The sequence below is a fragment of the Eptatretus burgeri genome, chromosome 5, assembly GCF_056783735.1.
Source record: "Eptatretus burgeri isolate ZD-2024b chromosome 5, Ebu_testis_v1, whole genome shotgun sequence".
Lineage (NCBI taxonomy): Eukaryota > Metazoa > Chordata > Myxini > Myxiniformes > Myxinidae > Eptatretus > Eptatretus burgeri.
In genome coordinates this window covers 68,250,474-68,271,882 of record NC_140965.1, presented here as the reverse complement: position 1 = coordinate 68,271,882, position 21,409 = coordinate 68,250,474, and the positions used below count along the sequence as shown (strand labels likewise).

The window sequence follows — 21,409 nt, the reverse complement described above, 5'->3', positions numbered from 1 at the left end:
TATATATATATATATATATATATATATACATATATATATATATATATATATATATATATATATATATATATATATATATATATATATATATATATATATATATATACATATATATATATATATATATATATATATATATATATATATATATATATATACAGTATATATATAAATATATACTGTATATATATATATATATATATATATATACTGAACAAAAATATAAACGCACCAAGCGATTGTTACTATTTTACCTCGAACTCATTAATACTAAATCTTCACAACAATTTGGTTATAGAATCCATGACAATTGAGCATTAAATTTCAAAGAGTTCCTTGAGAATTCTGGCGACAGTCTTTGCGCTACAACAGCCGACACAACCGAGGTGTCACTGTCAGAGTTCACACAGTCAGTAGCGGGTGTGTCCACCGTTGGCGTCGCGCAGAGCGGTGCATCTCCGGCGCATGGACATCACCAGATTATCGATGGTGGCCTGAGGGATGTTTTCCCATTCCTCCTGGAGAGCCACACGGAGCTGGCGGACGTTCTCTGGGACTGCGTAACGTTGTCGTACGCGTCGATCAAGAATGTCCCAAAGGTGATCGAAGGGCGACATGTCGGGAGAATATGGAGGCCAGTCGAGGACATCAATGTCCTCCTCACCGAGGAAGTCCATGCAGATCCTGGCAACATGGGGGCGAGCATTGTCGTGCTGAAACGTCACGACGATGGGTCTGAGTATCTCGTCCCTGTACCGCTGCCCGTTCAAGTTGCCTTCAATGAAATGAAGCCGAGTGCGCTCTCCATGGCATATGCCTGCCCACACCATAACACTGGCACCACCGTGTGACACCCGACGAAGGACATTGGCGTCAGTGTAGCGCTCCCCAGCCCGATGCCAGACGTGGAGTCCGCCATCAGCCCGATACAGCTGGAACCGCGACTCATCAGTGAACAGCACTCTCCTCCATCGTGCGAGGGTCCAGCGCAAGTGAACATTGGCCCAGTTCAGTCGGGTCTGACGCCGGACTGCAGTGAGGTCGAGTCCCCGGTGTGGTCGGCGGGCTCGGAGGTTGGCCTCCCTCAAGCGGTTACGCACCGTCTGGGCTGAAATGCGCCTGTTATGCAGCTCGACAGTCTCATCGGCAGTCCTCGTGGCCGGTCGGAGTCGATCCCGGAGATGTTGCAGCCTCATGTGACGATCCTGACCAGCGGTGGTCACACGTGGTCGCCGGGCATGTGGGCGGTTCACGGTGCTTCCAGTCTCTCTGAGGCGCGTTCTCAGGCGGCTAATGGTGGAGTGGTGGACATTGAAGTGTGCTGCAACGGCCCGTACTGACGTCCCAGCATTCAGCATGCCAATGGCGCGCTCCCTCAAGATTTGTGACATCTGTGGCATGTTGACATTTGGCACCAGTCCACATTTTGGGGAGGCCTTTTATAGGGCAAGCTATAGGGAGTGTTTGTGTCCTGGTCACGCTCACTGACCATCACTCTGTCAAGCCCCATGGTGCTCATGGGAAGGATTACTCAACGTGTGAGTCCACACACTCAGAGTGGTCAATTTCAATGGGAACATCTGTCTTGAGCAAAACAAAGGAACCATTGCTCAAACATATCATCGGTTTGACCATTTTCCCATAATGGCAATCTTGACTTAGATATTTAGGTTGGTGCGTTTATATTTTTGTTCAGTATATATACACATATATATTGTTGTGGATTTGGAAGGCTATCACACTCAATTCAGGTTCCTATAGATTAGTTATCTCGGTAAGTACGTGTTTATAGAAAGTCCTTTCCCTAGTCTAGCGGGTAATTATGTGTGAATGCGCTGCGATTTGTAATTAGAATACCCCATCTCCTGCAACAAACGGCAGCTGCAACCCCTCAGTTCCCAGCATTCCCCGTGAGCTTATTGGGTGAAGGGTTAAGCCCCCACCCACCGGTTCGTTTGACGGAGCGCCCAAGTGGGGGAGGGGCGGAACGCGCAGAGGAGGATAAGAAAGAAAGCAGATATTCCGAGGAAAAAAGGACTTTGCAATTGGGGTTTCACCACCTCAGAGCAGGACTCCGCCCAGAGTGGGAGGAGTGGGCTCCTCGCCCAGTCAGGGGCTTCGCCACCTCAGATTGTGAACAAGGTGGGCGGAGACGTCTTCCTCCTCCCCCCCCCTTTGTCCCCCACCTGACGAGGGCGAATGGATGCGCGGCCGCAGAGCTTGGGAGAACACATCTCTCGGGAGATCACATCGAAGAGGACATATCTCGGGACGTCACATCTCGATACGAGGCAGGGAGTCCGCGACGGCTGTCTCTCCCTTGGCCGGTCGCTCTTCAGCGCGTCGCTGGTGGTGATCCTAGCTCCTCATTCCTCACGCTTGGGTTAGCCGTGCCGGATCGACGAACCACGGAGTACCAGACCAAGGGAACGCCCAGTCGCGCGCTCGCGGCAAGGTAGCCAGCTACCCTGACCCCCAGCCCGACTGTCCTCCAGGCTGGAGGTCCCATTAAAGACCCAGGGGGTCTATTTCTGTCTGCGTGTGCGTGTGTCCGTTTGTGGCGCCAGTCCGTAAGTGGTGAATTGCATAAGTGTTTTGCCTGTACATACGTGCATTGCCTGATATTCGGTTTAGTTCTGTTCTTGCGTGCTCCCCTTGTTCCCCATTATTATTAATAAATACCCCCATTGTTTGAATGTACTCAGCTCGTTTTGTATTTCTTCCATTGGCTGGATGTGACGTGCGTGTGGGAAAGTGAGCAGTCATTGCCGCTGTAACGGAGTAACAGGGGGTCATTCCGTGCCAACTCACCTAAATTTCAAAAACCTCCCCAGGTCACCTCCTCGGATTTTGCTGGAAAAATTCTTAAATGTAGATCTATATTGCTCTACCCACCATGCAAAATATTAGCTTTCAATTCCTCATAGTATAAAAAAAATCTATCTCTGGAGACCTTTGAAATTTGGCCCTAAAAATGCCAAATGTGAAAAACGCATTTTTTTTCAACTTCAGGGGCTTATAATTTTATAATGGACTCCTCTAGAAAGTTAATATTGCAAATATTTACTAATTGGCATCCAAATTTTTCAATTATGGCATCAGATAGCTTCTGGGATGCATATTTCTCACTCTATAGGAAGCTAAAAATGGCTTTTGGGCCAAAACGAGATAAAATAAGGTGAAACTATAGGAGCCCTCCTGAAAATATGGAACAACTTAGAATTTTTTCCTCATAACACAGTGATTATAGTCATTATCTATCCAGAGATACATTTTTGTTGGGATAATACAGTTAGGTGATGAATTATAAAAGTTTTACCATAAGCCCTTGCCTCCGAGGGCTCTAAAATGAACCAATTTTGTCCCCTGGTTTGACCATGTGGCTCGGGGTTTGGGATCTTAATTTTTTTTCTAAAGATTGACTCATATAAGATGTGTCAACTGACCGAATAATTTTATCTAACGCCCATGGCTTCATATTAAAATAAATTTTTATTTACATGCACGTTTTTTATAATTATTCACTTATTTCATATTCATGAGCTTATAAATCTGAAATTGAACACTCTAGCAAAGTGATACTGCAGATATTTATAAACTGGCATATGAAATTTAAGGATCTGTTATCAGAATGCCTGATAAATGCATATGTTTCTATCTATCTGTATGAAGTTGAAAATGCCACTTTGACCAAAAATAGTGAATATGCAGGGGGCATTAACTGAGGTTATGTAACAACTTCGATTATTCTTCTCATAAATTAATAATTATAAGTACATTTTTATTCAAAAATAAATTCTTGTAATGACAATCCAAACATATGCTTGGGTTTTATTTGAAAAAAAACATGTCCTACAGTTCTCTATTTGAAGTCATCAGTTATGACATACACCACTAGATGGAGTAATGGTCTGTCACAACACTAGGGGCAGCACAGTCAACCTGTCTGTATATTTGTCTGTTTCGAGAACAAAGGAGAGGAGGAAACAAAGGAAATGGATGCAGAAAAACCTGGGCCCAGTGGCACAAGTTTGACAAGTAGATGCACTGTTGGAACCAAATTAGACCAGGAGTGTCACAAGACCTATCATACAAGGAAGGTTGGGCGAAAACAAGTTGCTGCTTTGGAGAAGTCACAATAATTGATTTCATGGAGATCAGGAATTACTTTCAGTTCAGAAGACAGTATTTGCCTACATCATGAGACTGTATACCTTTCCCGGTATGAGTGTCGACAGACCTCCTGTTGTGATCCTTTCCAGTTTCACACGAAAAATGCGTACAGTAAGTCAAATAAAATCTTGTTTCGTAAGATCCTCCCTTATGAGTAAATTTATTGCAAAGTACTGGGATCTTTTTTCAGGATTTGGAGAAATTTGCTTAATTTCAAAATTTATTTTTGATCTTGATTTTGTTTCCACATTGAATAAATTGAGAAATAAAGTCTTAAATTGTTTCTACAATGTGCATCCTTATCACTAATGTCAAATAAGAAGCATAATTTAGCCTCATGCGCACTCCAGCAAGTTCATCTTGTTTTGTACCAAGTGGGCCAAATTGCCATATTTGGTTTCCTAAAACTAGGAGTATGTGCTTTCTAGAGACATTCTGATGCCACAATCTGAAATTTTTTATACCAGTTTATAAAATTCTGCAGTAACTCTTTCCTGGATAGTTCCATTTAAGATTTATAAACTTCTGAATATGAAAAAAATGAATAATTATAAAAAACGTGCATGTAAATAAAAATTTATTTTACTATGAAGCCATGGGCGTTAGATAAAATTATTCGGTCAGTAAACACATCTTATATGAGGCAATCTTTAGAAAAAAAAATGAAGATCCTAAACCCCTACCCACATGGTCAAACCAGGGGACAAAATTGGTCCATTTTAGGGCCCTCGGAGGCAAGGGCTTATGGTAAAACTTTTATAATTCATCACCTAACTGTATTATCCCAGCAAAAATGTATCTATGGATAGATAATAACCCTATAATCACTGTGTTATAAGGAAAAAATTCGAAGTTGTTCCATATTTTCAGGAGGGCTCCTATGTTTCACCTTATTTTAGCTTGTTTTGGCCAAAAAGCCATTTTTAGCTTCCTATAGAGTGAGAAATATGCATCCCAGAAGCTATCTGATGCCATAATTGAAAAATTCGGATGCCAATTAGTAAATATTTGAAATTTTAGCTTTCTCGAGGAGTCCATTATAAAATTAAAAGCAAATGAAGTTGGAAAAAATGAAGTTGAAAAGTTCGGGAAGGGGGCATTTTTGGGACACGGATACACAAAATGTCGCACTCAGGGATCCGAAGATAAATCGTACTAGGGGAGAACTTACACATGAAGGCACACGGAAATTTGACGACTCGGGACAAGTCTGTAAAAAGGGGAGGGGGCAGTGTTGCGGATTTGGAAGGCTATCACACTCAACCATTCAGCTTCCTATAGATTAGTGATCACGGTAAGTATGTGTTTATAGATAGCCCTTTCCCTAGTCTAGCGGGTAATTATGTGTGAATGTGCTGCGATTTGTAATTAGAATACCCCATCTCCTGCAACAAATGACAGCTGCAACCCCTCAGCTCCCAGCATTCCCCGCGAGCTTATTGGGTGAAGGGTTAAGCCCCCACCCACCGGTTCGCTTGATGGAGCGCCCAAGTGGGGGAGGGGTGGAACGAGCAGAGGAGGATGAGAAAGGAAGCAGATCTTCCTAGAAAAAAAGGACTTTGCAATTGGGGTTTCACCACCTCAGAGCGGGACTCCACCCAGAGTGGGAGGAGTGGGCTCCTCACCCAGTCAGGGGCTTCGCCACCTCAGATTGTGAACGAGGTGGGCGGAGACGTTTTCCTCCACCCCCCCACCCCTTTGTCCCCCGCCCGACGAGGGCGAATAGATGCGCGGCCATAGAGTTTGGGAGAACACATCTCTCGGGACGTCACATCTCGATACGAGGCACGGAGTCCGCGACGGCTGTCTCTCCCTCAGCCGGTCGCTCTTCAGCACGTCGCTGGTGGTGATCATGGCTCCTCATCCCTCGCGCTTGGGTTAGCCGTGCCGGATCGACGAACGACGGAGTCCCAGACCAAGGGAACGCCCAGCCGCGCGTTCGCGGCAAGGTAGCCAGCTACCCTGACCCTCAGCCCGACTGTCCTCCGGGCTGGAGGTCCCATTAAAGACCCAGAGGGTCCATTTTTGCCTGCGTGTGCGTGTGTCCGTTTGTGGCGCCAGTCCGTAAGTAGTGAATTGCATAAGTGTTTTGCCTGTACATACGTGCATTGCCTGATATTCGGTTTAGTTCTGTTCTTGCGTGCTCCCCTTGTTCCCCATTATTATTAATAAATACCCCCATTGTTTGAATGTACTCAGCTCGTTTTGTATTTCTTCAATTGGCTGGGTGTGTCATGCGTGTGGGAAAGTGAGCAGTCATTGCCGCTATAACGGAGTAACAGGATAATCGAGCTGGCGGAATTCGGTGATTATAAAACCACTCGGCATCGCACACGGAACGGGCTCGCTTAAGCGGCTCGCTTCCATACGAGTTCTGCCGAGGGTGAAGTACCCGGTAGCTGGATCACATGGGTACTTAGCTAAGTTGAAGTTGGCAATCAACCTTACCCCATGTGATCTACCCATTGGCGTATTTCGGTCCAAGATAACCAGGACCCGCCAACCTCGGACTTTTCCGGGCCGACGATTTGTAATTCCAGGCGATCGAGCCGAGACGGCCCCGCTGCTCCATCAAGGGTCGTGCTCGTGGCGACGCGCCGGCGAAACCACAACAATATATATATATATATATATATATATATATATATATATATATATATATATATATATATATATATATATATATATATATATATATACATATATTGTTGCGAATTCGCACCCGCCGGCGTGCGAACGGCCACGTAACTCGAATCGCGGCACGTCGCCCACCGGACGGACAATTCTGTCGTGACCCTCTCGGACTAACGCCGGGAACTAGTCACGGGTGGGCCTTTCGGCCTCACCACGATCATGCCAATCGGCCACCCCGCGTGGGATAGGGTTGTTCGCCAAATTCGACCTACCTAAGTACCCACACGGAGGGTAGACCGGGCGATCGCACCTCGCCGCAGGTCGACTCTGGACACGGGCCACTTAAGCGACCCGTTCCGTACTATCGGGATAACCGAGCGGTGTTATCGTCGGTCTCGACGGTTCCGATTAATTATCGGGCGTATTAAGCCCACTACCAACCCTTTACATGAAGCAAGATGGAGATTCAATTAAAGAAAAGACGAAGCGAAACGGGAAAAACCGTTCAACATAATTCACATTTATTCCGCAGCACACTGAGAGCACACATATACAATTACAACTATTATGCACCAAAAGCAGATGCTACAAAAGAAACACAACAATGCAGATCTACTACCGACTACGCGAGCACACGGCAACACTTACACAGTTTTACTTTACAGACGGCGCCGACAACACATTTACTCAAAAGCAAAATAAAAGGGCCACCCTCAAAGACAAGGGGGCAGACGGGGCCTGTGGGCCACGAGACCGGGTGGATCCTACCCGCGTCTTGTGATGAGCCGCAAATGTTGCGGCGCCCCGACTCCGCGCTCCTTCGCGGGTTTTTCTTGGCACTGCTCGGAGTGGGGTGGGAACGGGGCCCCCTTTTCGCACTATCTCAGCGCGGGGGGAAAAAAAGGGGAATTGTTGATGCTCTGGTGAAAGAGGATAGCTGGCTTACTTGGGTCCCGCGACGAGCGACTCCACTGACCGCCGTCTTCCTTGCCTTGGACCCGAGCTATTCGACCTCCTCCCCAATTCTCCTCAGCCGACTGCAGCAAACCACCTCGACCGCGCTCCAGGCCCCAGGCCCCCCCTCTCCGCAGCTCCCCGACAGACTCCGAACCCCGACAGACTGCCACTCTCCAGACCCGACTTGACTGCCTCGACCTTTTCTCCAACTCCGACTGCCTCCAACTCCCTCCGACCCAAAACTGACTAAATTCGCCCCGCGCTCGGCGCTTTATAGTCCGGCAGGAGAACCCATATGCAAATTTCTGGATCAGAACGAGCTCGGGGGTGGAGCCACTCTCGCCCATTGGACGGAGAAACAGGGGCGTGAGTCTCCCCTGATCCTCGAATTTGCATATATCGATTCTACTCCGACGCGCCTGGAGGCGGGGCCAAACCGCCCCGCGCTTGCTCATTGGACGAATCAGAAGTGGGCGTGTATCATTCCTGATCCGAATTCTCCTCGGAAGGCCGCTATTTGCACCCGCGGCTCGGCGCGCGTCCCGCACGAGGCCAGGACAGCCTGACGCTCGGTGCCCACAAGCGGTGCGGGAATGGCCGCAGAAGGAGAGGCGAAGGTGGTGGAGGGTTTAAAGTGCTGGTCCATGGCCATGGCGACGTTTGGAATGGCGGTGATGCGATGTTTGCGGGAGCGAGTTGTGAAGGTAAAGGTCGTGGCTGTTGGCGTTGTTGTTGTTGTTGTTGTTGTTGTTGTTAAGCGGCGTTGCGGTTAGTGGTTGTTGTGTGATGGCGGTTGAGACGTGGTTGGTTCAAAATAAAGATAGAACAGAAAAACGGCTATCTTAAAGGGTCGCAGCCCGAATGAATCACATTTATTCCCTCTAAACAACGGGTTTGGGGCTAACTACACATGTACTTACAGAGATATCTCACCTACAGGACCTGAATGGTGGTTTGCGAATTTCCTCAACCACAACAAATATATATATATATATATATATATATATATATATATGTATATATATATATATATATATATATATATATATATATATATATATATATATATATATATATATATATATATATATATATATATATATATATATATATACACTCGCGATACCCGTGCACATGCAAGGGATAGCAGTACAACATAGCTGGTAGCAGATGACAGACCGTACACGGGGAATGACAAAAATATGCATTGTGCAAAATGCAAGTGATACTATGGAACGCCAAGACTTCCCAAACGTTGTCGGCATGTCCGCTAAGTGCCACAGCAATTTCATCGGGATCGTGTGACGGCGAGCCGAGTTTTTAGTGTGCAAGCTTGGTATTATAATAGAGATATATATATATATATATATATATATATATATATATATATATATATATATATATATATATATATATATATATATATATATACATATATATCTTCTTCTTCTTTTGGCTGCTCCCGTTCGGGGTCGCCACAGCGGATCATCCATATGATCCGCATAGTGATTTGGCATATGTTTTACGCCGGATGCCCTTCCTGACGCAACCCTGGTCGCCTCTTACGACACAGGGATATGGTACACCTATTTTAACCGGGGTATACACCGGCCCAGTAAACTGGTACTCATTTGGCCGACCTCGGAAGGATGACAGGCTGAGTCAACCCCCTGGTGTATTAATTCAGTGGCCCAACGGGGCTTGAACTCAGGACCTTTTCGATCCCAAGCCGCTGCCCTAACCACTGCGCCAACACCAGGCTACATATATATATATATATATATATATATATATATATATATATATATATATATTTATATATTTATTTACTGTCCACATTTTTTGATAAGTTTGTTATTGAATGTTGCATAGATTGTGGATCTGGTGTGCCATTCATTTTTGATGAAGGGATAGGGTGGGTGTTGAGGGACTTGATTCAGATTTACCAATGTTCAATGAGACTTGAGTTGAGTGGTTGCTTTTTCTGTTTATTGTAAAAAACAAATATAAACTACATCTCCTCAGATTACCCCAACCGTGTATTAAGAGAACTATACAACAAGTGTGCAGCGATATATTGTTATAAACAAGTGAAAGTATTTGTACATATTTTGCACCAAATTATTTACAATTAAATTAACATCCAAGAGGTTCCCGGTGCTCCATTTATAAAACATCATACATTTGCAAATCAAATAAAAAAAATTTAAAAAAACAATAAAGAAGAATGATAAATACAAATATAAATCACAGAAACAATAAGGGCATGAAAAAGTAGTGGGTGAATACTTTGACGTTTTGTGACTCATCGCATGTTTGCAAACACTCCATATCCCTGAATGACCCCCTGGGTGGACAGCGGACGCTTTCATCCTTTGCATGTGAATAAAACTTTTAAATTTGGTTTGTTGACTTATTACAAGATCAGTCAAGCAGAAAGGTGAGGTTTTCAATTTTTGGTTAACATCAACAGCTTAACTATCAAAATCTGCCATATAACTGTAAAGTGGATTATACAGGTCACGTGCTGTTTTCAATATATATATATATATATATATATATATATATATATATATATATATATATATATATATGTATATATATATATATATATATATATATATATATATATGTATATATATATATATATATATATATATATATATATATATATATATATATATATGTATATATATATATGTATATATATATATATATATATATCTCTCTCCTCTTCCTCTCTCTGTGTGTCTCCCTGTGTCTCTCTGTGTCTGTCTGTATCTCTCTCCACAGGCCAAAGCTGCAAGCTATCTGGACCACATGCAGCAATCACATGGGTGGTCACCATGGTGGCATCAAATGTCTGAATTACAAAAACTCTGTTCAGATTCTTTTTCTGCATTGAATTTACAGGACAGAGTTAATAGACAAGTAGTTGTTTGTGAATATCTCAAAATGAAGAGGAAAACAAAACCATTACAAACAATCCTTTGTCCGGAGTGAAACAATGGCCCGTGATATGGTTGTTTGAAGTAAAACTCGCTCTCTTTGCCCCTCTCTCCCAAGAACTCCACTAACTATATCACTCAACTTTTCTTCCTGTCTCTCAGCACCAATACCTTCTTTACCTTTACCTTTGTCCCACCAAGTCTGCACACACCTGTGCTTCTGCTTGCACACCTTATTCCCAACTTGTGCCTTTCTGTCTATCTCTGTCATCACCTCACTACCGATCTCTCGACTCTCACACCACCTCAGCCTGTTCAACTTTGCATTTCTATCTCCAACCTCTTTTTCATCATTTATTTTCTCCAACCACCTGTGTGCAATATTCTCTCCAATCCTCTCACCTTGTGCGTCCCTTCCAGTCCCCTTTGCCGGGAGCGCAATGGGGAAAGGTGGTAACACACGCATCAAGCAGGGTGGAGGAGGCCTTGGAGGTGGTTGGAGATGCCCAGGGCGTGGTGGTAAGGGAGGTCTTTCCAGTGCAGTCTTACCACTGCTTGGCAATAATAAGGCAAAGGTGATGGCAAGGCAGATATGGTGGGCACTGTGGATGTAGGCATAGCCGTAGTCCTGTAAAGACACCGGTACAACTACCTGTCAGTTTAATAATTCATCATACAAGGGCTATCCCTCAAGAAATGTCTTTTGATACATATACAACAAGATTCAAACTCCTCTCTTGCCCATAATTGGAAGGGATAACCAATCAGCTCTCACCTAATTAATTAGCCCAGGTGGCTAGGATTTCCATAAATTAACCCACATTCTCTTACAGCCAAAGAAAGCTGCATAAAACAACCAAGAAAAGCTACACATGGTAAGCCCTTTGCTGTTTCAAACCCTACCCAGATTCCTCGACAGCTGCAGGCATTCACAAGTCGCACATACATGAGAATCCCAATCTTACATGCCCTGCTCAGCCACCAGGCTGGTTTCATCACTTGTTGGCAAGTCATCAATTGCAGCATAAACTTCTCAATCACGACACAGATATCCAATCACTCATCCATACCATTCCTGCCATTATCCATGCCTCTATCCCCAATGTTTCTCGGTACGAACGTATATAACTCCAGTTTGAACTTATCTACTGTTTATGCTGCCACTACCTTTCGGGGAGATGACTCCATGCATTCACGGGAACCCTCTCTGAGTGAAAGATCCCTACCTTACTTCCGTATCAACTCTCCTTTTCTTTTTCTAAAGTTGTGGTCCTCTGGTCCTGTCACCACTCCAGCTTTACAGATGATAATTAACAGGATAAAGTGATAAAGAGTGTTTCATTACCTCTTACATTCCAATCACGTGCTTTGTGCACATATCAAAAGCAATGTTGTTGATGAGCTTTCAAAATAAAAAAGTTTAGGGGGCTTGACAGTGAGAACAAAATAATGCAGTCTTCACAATGCTTAATGAATAGGCGAATTTCGGGAAGGGGGCATGATGAGGAGGGGGGGGATAAGAAAAATCATGACCAAATCCCCAAAAATGTTTAAAAAAAAAATAAAAAAATGTAGTACGTACATGATCAAGTGGAAGAGCTAGAGCAGAATGGAAGGGAACAAAATGGTAAAGTGGAATCACCAACAGCAGAGTAGAGGTGAGGGTGAGATCAAGGGGAGGGGGAGAAGGCCACAAGGGGGTGAACAAGCTGCACACAAGCTGAATGAATGAAAAATGCAGCAAGAAGAGGAAGGGAAAGTGGGGATGAAACAGAAAAGGAACGAACAAACCGACAACTAGCGAATGAAAAGAGAGGGAGAGGGGAGAAAATCACAACCCGAAAGAGGGAGTGCTTGGGAATGGGGTTGTTCGTGGTAGAGGAGGTCACAAGTATGGATGGGGGGATGAACAGTTGGCTTGAAGCCCTGGAGGGAAGAATGAGATTGAACAGACTGAGGAAGTTGGTTCCACAGGTAAGAGAAAAGAGGAAGAAATGAGTGGAGGTAAGCAGTGATCCTTGATTTTGGGAGTTTAATAAGAAGAGGGTTACTGGCAGACAATGTGCACCCTGTAGAAACCTGGGAGGGATAGAGCCAAGACAGGGCAGAGGGTTCAAGACCAAAAATGAGGCAGTAGAATACATCTAGGCCACTGACCTGTCTGCGATGCAAAAGTAACAGGCCTAGAAACTCAGCTTCAGCACAGGAGATCCCAATGATTTTAAGGGCCTTGCATCCTATGGCACCAAGAAGGGCAAGATGTGAGGCAGGACCCAGAGGGGAGAGCAGTACTCCATCAAGCTGCAAACAAAGGCCTTGTTTGTTGTCAAAAGTTCAGATTGGCCAAGGAAAGATCTTGTATGACGGAGGATGCCCAGTCGGCGGCTGCCTTTGGAGGCCAACTTTGAGATATGGTTTCCCAGAGAAAGATCATGGTTGAGAGTGAGACCCAGGAGTTTGAGTGACGATCTCTTTGAGGGGGTTGTTGAGAAAGTAGACTGAAGAAAGGGAAGAGGTTGCAGCCTGCCTAGCTGAAGGATGAGGGATGTCACCGTAGAGGGTACAGTGGTCAGCAAATCCATAAATTGATTTTCAGAGAATCAGGAAGATAGTTTATGAAGAGTATGAATAGGACTGGACCCAGAACACTGCATTGGTGCATTCAGGCAACACTGAAAGAGGAGATTAAAGGATTCCATTCAGTGCCACACGTTGGCTACGAGTATAGAGGAAGTCAGGAAGACATGTGTGGAGTTGGCCTCCGATGCCACAAGTAGACAGTTTGGGATTAAGGCAGGATGCCAGACTGTATGGGCAGCTCGAGATATGTCTGGAGAGATGGCCCTGATATCTTGTCTGACATTGAGGGCCACCATCCATTGTTGTGTGAGTGGAAGCAGCATGTCCAAGGTAGAATGACCTGGTCTGAAACCAAACTGGTGACTTAAAGTGAGGCTGTTGGAGAAAAGGAAGGATTTCATATCAACTGTGATGATGGATTCCATGACCATACTGATGATTGGAAGCAAGCTGATAGGTCTGTAGTTAAGGGGATTGTTTTTTGCACTTTTTAATGGAATGCAGTGATGTTTGCTGATTTCCAAGCAGATGGAAGATGACTGAGGGCAAATGATAGGGTGAAGAGAGCAGAAAGAGGATGTGCAAGAACAGCAAAATAGCAGGTTTTTAGAAAAATACATGAGCTGATGCTGGCCCATCTAGTTGCAAAATCAGAGTCGAGGATTGCAGGAAACTTCTTCACCTTCTCAGGTGCAAAAGACAGAGTCTAGGAGCAGTTGGGTGCGACTGGGTGGAGTTGGTACAGAGAGCGAGCGGTTAGGGACACAAGATTTGGAAGCAAACCCAGAATTGAGGCATTCAGCCTTCTCACGAGTAGAGTCTGATGTGGTGCCATTTGAAGAGAGGGAATGAATGTAATGGGAGCATACACCAGAGACAGACTTAACAAGGCATCACCATGTTTTAGAGGGAGACAAGTTTGAAAGTTCATTATTGAGGCTGGACAGATGTTGTTTTCTGGCTCTCCTAAGAGTGGACACACACACTGGTTGTGGACTTTTTGTAATGCACTGAGATTGCCTTCAGTTGGATTTGCCTTCCAGAAAGAGAAGGCAAGTTGTTTCAGAGCAACTGCCTCATCACAGGATTCAGCGTACCATGGGTGGAAAGAATAGTGGGATAATTGAAGATGAAATGGGATGAATCTGTGCATGAGAGAGAGAGAGAGAGAGAGAGAGAGAGAGAGAGAGAGAGAGAGAGAGAGAGAGAGAGAGAGAGAGAGAGAGAGAGAGAGAGAGAGAGAGAGAGAGAGAGACACACACAGAGAGAGAGAGCAGGTTTCTGTGGAAGAATTCCCAGGCTGCATTAAGGCCTAAGTCACATTTGCTCTCTGGCGAGGATACGGCGGCCGTACGCCCTCTGAATTGACAGAAACGTGCGGTGGCCGCAGAGTTTCTGCGGTGGCCTCAGGGTGGCCCTACGCCGTTTGGCAATATTTTACAGGCCGTAGGGTCGACGTGGAATTATAACGCGGAGTTATAACTTTTTTTCATTTATATGTTCGCCATAGCAATGCGACAAGCCGAAACAAAAGAACTGGTAAAAAAATAAAATAAAAAAGAACCCAGGCGTTACCGTCCATCTGGCCGCACGTTCGGCTTAGTGCCACACTAAGCTGCCAGAAACATCCCTGCGGTCACCTTGCGCCTGCCTTGAAAATTTTATGGCCGCCGCAGGAACGCCCTAAGGTCACCGTGCGACATCAAATCAAAGACCGTACGGCACCCCCACGTTATCGGTCTCCACAATTTATAAATACGCCGTGCGGCTACCCGAAAAAAAATGTGACTGCTACATTGTGTGACCGTGGAAATACTGCGGCCACCCTATAATTGCTAGTGGCCGTAGATTTTGTCGACTCTACAGCCGCCGTGCCAAATGTGACTTAGGCCTAACCTCAGGGGAAGTTGATCTGGGAGACCAGTCCTGAAGAGAGATGGCTGCTTGCAGTCCCTGCCAACCTGCTCAACAGTGAATTGCCAGACTCGCAAGTGCTTTGGCAGCTCTCTGAGAATAGCCACAGAGATGTTGACGCTCACAAACATATGATCAGAAATGTCAACTGCAATGATAGATTCCATGATCTTCCATATAATCAACTGGAAGCAAGCTAAAGGCCTGTTAAGATGATTCATTTTAGCACCATGTTTGTGCATTGCAGTGATGTTGGCTAACTTCCAGGCAGATGGAAACTGACCCACAGAGAATGATCGAGTAAACAGAGCAAAAGAGGATGGGCAAGAGCAGCAAAGCAGGTTTTTAGGAAACATGCACTGATGTCATCTGGGTCTGTTTCAGAATCAGAGTCGAGGTTTGCCAGAAACATCTCCACCTTCTTAAATGGGAAAGACAGTATCCAGGAGAAGTTGGTTATGAGAGGGTAGATGCAGTGAGTGAAGGGTTGTGTACTCAAGATTTGGAAGCAAACACAGAATTGAGGCATTCGGCCTTCTCATGAGCAGTCAGCTGTGATGCCATTTGAAATGAGGGAAGGGATGAAGGGGAGCATACACTAGAAATAGACTTAACAAGGCACCAGCAGGTTTTAGAAAAGGGAGACAAGTTTGAGAGTTCAGCCTTGAGGTTGGCCAGATGTTGTTTTCTGGTTTTCCTGAGAGTGGACACACACTTTACTTGTTCCAGGCCTTGTGGAATGATCTGAGGTTGCCTTTGGTTGGAATTGCCTTCGATTGGAATGGTTGGAAGCTGTCTCACTACACAATTCTGTGCACCAGGGGTGAGAGGATATGTATGAAAACTGCAGACGAGATGGCATAAGTATGTACATAAGGGAAAACAAGCTTGTATGGAAGGATTCCCAGACAGTATTAATATCAGGAGAGGTGGAAATTAAGGACCAACATGAGAGGGTAGCTTACAGTCCCTGCCAGTCAGCTTGTATATGGCACTGAGATAGCTCTTTGACAATGGCCAGAGAGATGTTGACTCTCACAAGCACATGATCAGATGAAGCTATTGGCCAATTGGGCAGAAGGAGACTCATGGATCACATTTGTAGGAAAATTCGTCACTACCAAGTCCAGAAGGGAGGATGTGCCTTTGGGATAAATCATGGTTGGAAAGTTCACTGATTGGGCGAGGCCCATATTTGCATATCGCATTTGATCTTATGCCATACCGCTTACTAGTAGGCACACTTGGCATCAAAAACATAATTATTGAAGAGGATTGTTGAGTAACTGGTATCACTTTAAGTAGACCAGGCTGCAGGTTCCAACTCGATCATGTCAAAATTGACCCAACCCCCCCCTCCTTTCCCCCTCTTCAAAAAATCCTGGATCCATTCCTGTAATGTATGAAAAATAATAATGTTAGAGTTCATTAAAATGTAAAAAATGAACTTCAAATTGAGGCTGAAATTTCCACAAAGGAACAGAACAAACTCGTCGTGTGATGGTGTCAAATGTATTTCCCTTTAATAAAAGCAACTTATGTTCAAATGGCATCAGGAACCTGACCCAACCACTCAGAGGAAATGGGTCACACACAAAATAACTGAGAACTGTGCTGGGTCACACTGGCCTGAAACTACACACAAAATAACTGAGAACTGTGCTAGGTCACACTGGCCTGAAACTACACACAAAATAACTGAGAACTGTGCTAGGTCACACTGGCCTGAAACTACACACAAAATAACTGAGAACTGTGCTAGGTCACACTGGCCTGAAACTACACACAAAATAACTTAGAACTGTGCTGGGTCACACTGGCCTGAAACTACACACAAAATAACTGAGAACTGTGCTGGGTCACACTGGCCTGAAACTACACACAAAATAACTTAGAACTGTGCTGGGTCACACTGGCCTGAAACTACACACAAAATAACTGAGAACTGTGCTAGGTCACACTGGCCTGAAACTACACACAAAATAACTGAGAACTGTGCTGGGTCACACTGGCCTGAAACTACACACAAAATAACTGAGAACTGTGCTGGGTCACACTGGCCTGAAACTACACACAAAATAACTTAGAACTGTGCTGGGTCACACTGGCCTGAAACTACACACAAAATAACTGAGAACTGTGCTGGGTCACACTGGCCTGAAACTACACACAAAATAACTGAGAACTGTGCTAGGTCACACTGGCCTGAAACTACACACAAAATAACTGAGAACTGTGCTAGGTCACACTGGCCTGAAACTATACACAAAATAACTGAGAACTGTGCTAGGTCACACTGGCCTGAAACTACACACAAAATAACTTAGAACTGTGCTGGGTCACACTGGCCTGAAACTACACACAAAATAACTTAGAACTGTGCTGGGTCACACTGGCCTGAAACTACACACAAAATAACTTAGAACTGTGCTGGGTCACACTGGCCTGAAACTACACACAAAATAACTGAGAACTGTGCTAGGTCACACTGGCCTGAAACTACACACAAAATAACTGAGAACTGTGCTAGGTCACACTGGCCTGAAACTACACACAAAATAACTTAGAACTGTGCTGGGTCACACTGGCCTGAAACTACACACAAAATAACTGAGAACTGTGCTAGGTCACACTGGCCTGAAACTATACACAAAATAACTGAGAACTGTGCTAGGTCACACTGGCCTGAAACTACACACAAAATAACTGAGAACTGTGCTAGGTCACACTGGCCTGAAACTACACACAAAATAACTGAGAACTGTGCTAAGTCACACTGGCCTGAAACTACACACAAAATAACTTAGAACTGTGCTGGGTCACACTGGCCTGAAACTACACACAAAATAACTGAGAACTGTGCTGGGTCACACTGGCCTGAAACTACACACAAAATAACTTAGAACTGTGCTGGGTCACACTGGCCTGAAACTACACACAAAATAACTGAGAACTGTGCTAGGTCACACTGGCCTGAAACTACACACAAAATAACTGAGAACTGTGCTGGGTCACACTGGCCTGAAACTACACACAAAATAACTGAGAACTGTGCTGGGTCACACTGGCCTGAAACTACACACAAAATAACTTAGAACTGTGCTGGGTCACACTGGCCTGAAACTACACACAAAATAACTGAGAACTGTGCTGGGTCACACTGGCCTGAAACTACACACAAAATAACTGAGAACTGTGCTAGGTCACACTGGCCTGAAACTACACACAAAATAACTGAGAACTGTGCTAGGTCACACTGGCCTGAAACTATACACAAAATAACTGAGAACTGTGCTAGGTCACACTGGCCTGAAACTACACACAAAATAACTTAGAACTGTGCTGGGTCACACTGGCCTGAAACTACACACAAAATAACTTAGAACTGTGCTGGGTCACACTGGCCTGAAACTACACACAAAATAACTGAGAACTGTGCTAGGTCACACTGGCCTGAAACTACACACAAAATAACTGAGAACTGTGCTAGGTCACACTGGCCTGAAACTACACACAAAATAACTTAGAACTGTGCTGGGTCACACTGGCCTGAAACTACACACAAAATAACTGAGAACTGTGCTAGGTCACACTGGCCTGAAACTATACACAAAATAACTGAGAACTGTGCTAGGTCACACTGGCCTGAAACTACACACAAAATAACTGAGAACTGTGCTAGGTCACACTGGCCTGAAACTACACACAAAATAACTTAGAACTGTGCTGGGTCACACTGGCCTGAAACTACACACAAAATAACTGAGAACTGTGCTGGGTCACACTGGCCTGAAACTACACACAAAATAACTTAGAACTGTGCTGGGTCACACTGGCCTGAAACTACACACAAAATAACTGAGAACTGTGCTAGGTCACACTGGCCTGAAACTATACACAAAATAACTGAGAACTGTGCTGGGTCACACTGGCCTGAAACTACACACAAAATAACTGAGAACTGTGCTAGGTCACACTGGCCTGAAACTACACACAAAATAACTGAGAACTGTGCTAGGTCACACTGGCCTGAAACTACACACAAAATAACTGAGAACTGTGCTAGGTCACACTGGCCTGAAACTACACACAAAATAACTTAGAACTGTGCTGGGTCACACTGGCCTGAAACTACACACAAAATAACTGAGAACTGTGCTAGGTCACACTGGCCTGAAACTACACACAAAATAACTGAGAACTGTGCTAGGTCACACTGGCCTGAAACTACACACAAAATAACTGAGAACTGTGCTAGGTCACACTGGCCTGAAACTATACACAAAATAACTGAGAACTGTGCTGGGTCACACTGGCCTGAAACTACACACAAAATAACTGAGAACTGTGCTAGGTCACACTGGCCTGAAACTACACACAAAATAACTGAGAACTGTGCTAGGTCACACTGGCCTGAAACTACACACAAAATAACTGAGAACTGTGCTAGGTCACACTGGCCTGAAACTACACACAAAATAACTTAGAACTGTGCTGGGTCACACTGGCCTGAAACTACACACAAAATAACTGAGAACTGTGCTAGGTCACACTGGCCTGAAACTACACACAAAATAACTTAGAACTGTGCTAGGTCACACTGGCCTGAAACTACACACAAAATAACTTAGAACTGTGCTGGGTCACACTGGCCTGAAACTACACACAAAATAGCTGAGAACTGTGCTAGGTCACACTGGCCTGAAACTACACACAAAATAACTGAGAACTGTGCTAGGTCACACTGGCCTGAAACTACACACAAAATAACTGAGAACTGTGCTGGGTCACACTGGCCTGAAACTATACACAAAATAACTGAGAACTGTGCTGGGTCACACTGGCCTGAAACTACACACAAAATAACTGAGAACTGTGCTAGGTCACACTGGCCTGAAACTACACACAAAATAACTGAGAACTGTGCTAGGTCACACTGGCCTGAAACTACACACAAAATAACTTAGAACTGTGCTAGGTCACACTGGCCTGAAACTACACACAAAATAACTGAGAACTGTGCTAGGTCACACTGGCCTGAAACTATACACAAAATAACTGAGAACTGTGCTGGGTCACACTGGCCTGAAACTACACACAAAATAACTGAGAACTGTGCTAGGTCACACTGGCCTGAAACTACACACAAAATAACTGAGAACTGTGCTAGGTCACACTGGCCTGAAACTACACACAAAATAACTGAGAACTGTGCTAGGTCACACTGGCCTGAAACTACACACAAAATAACTTAGAACTGTGCTGGGTCACACTGGCCTGAAACTACACACAAAATAACTGAGAACTGTGCTAGGTCACACTGGCCTGAAACTACACACAAAATAACTTAGAACTGTGCTAGGTCACACTGGCCTGAAACTACACACAAAATAACTTAGAACTGTGCTGGGTCACACTGGCCTGAAACTACACACAAAATAGCTGAGAACTGTGCTAGGTCACACTGGTCTGAAACTACACACAAAATAACTGAGAACTGTGCTAGGTCACACTGGCCTGAAACTACACACAAAATAACTGAGAACTGTGCTGGGTCACACTGGCCTGAAACTATACACAAAATAACTGAGAACTGTGCTGGGTCACACTGGCCTGAAACTACACGCAGATAGAGCAACAACTGTGCTACCATTCATTCCTATATTTCATGATGCGTAAGTGGGGGGGGGGGGAGTTTTTAATTCCCTTCGTACAGACCAGGTGTGAAAGATGACACGTGATGGTGCAATTAAAACACTCCCTTGTTCTTGCCCACCTACCTGCATGAAGAATCGAAGCAGCAAAGCAAATGAACCAACACAACAACCTGGAGCAACGTGGAACAGGTAAATGCGCCGATCCGGGTACAACCTCCGTCGTCTTCGCATTTCTCTTAACTGCGGTTTCACACATGGGTTTGTCTTGAATACATATTTTAAAATCATTATCACCTTCTTTACACTCTCAGCCATGACAATATTTAATTAGTCATTGACACTGGGCAAAATCAATTTAGGGATAAGACATTATGCAGAAGAGGAGTAGGGGAGTGGGAAAAGGGAGAAAGTGGAATGGAAAAAATATAGGTGTGTGTGTGTGTGTGTGTGTGTGTGTGTGTGTGTGTGTGTGTGTGTGTGTGTGTGTGTGTGTGTGTGTGTGTGTGTGTGTGTGTGTCATTGCTTGTAATCTCCATAAGTGGGTTA

At 44.5% G+C, this 21,409-nt stretch overlaps 1 protein-coding gene across 3 annotated transcripts in view; it reads right to left on the bottom strand.

Moving 5' to 3' along the window:
- Positions 1-10,472: 10,472 nt before the first annotated feature.
- The window catches only part of LOC147026635 (protein myomaker-like), a 33,684-nt gene continuing 22,747 nt past the window's right edge, over positions 10,473-21,409 (bottom strand). For all 3 annotated transcript variants that reach the window (XM_085882274.1, XM_085882275.1, XM_085882276.1), the window contains 2 exons: positions 20,987-21,103; positions 10,473-11,340 (listed from right to left, as the gene is read on the bottom strand). In XM_085882274.1, coding sequence (XP_085738400.1) covers positions 10,741-11,340; positions 20,987-21,103 — 717 coding nt within the window. In that variant the 3' untranslated portion in view covers positions 10,473-10,740. The remainder of the gene's footprint in view (positions 11,341-20,986; positions 21,104-21,409) is intronic.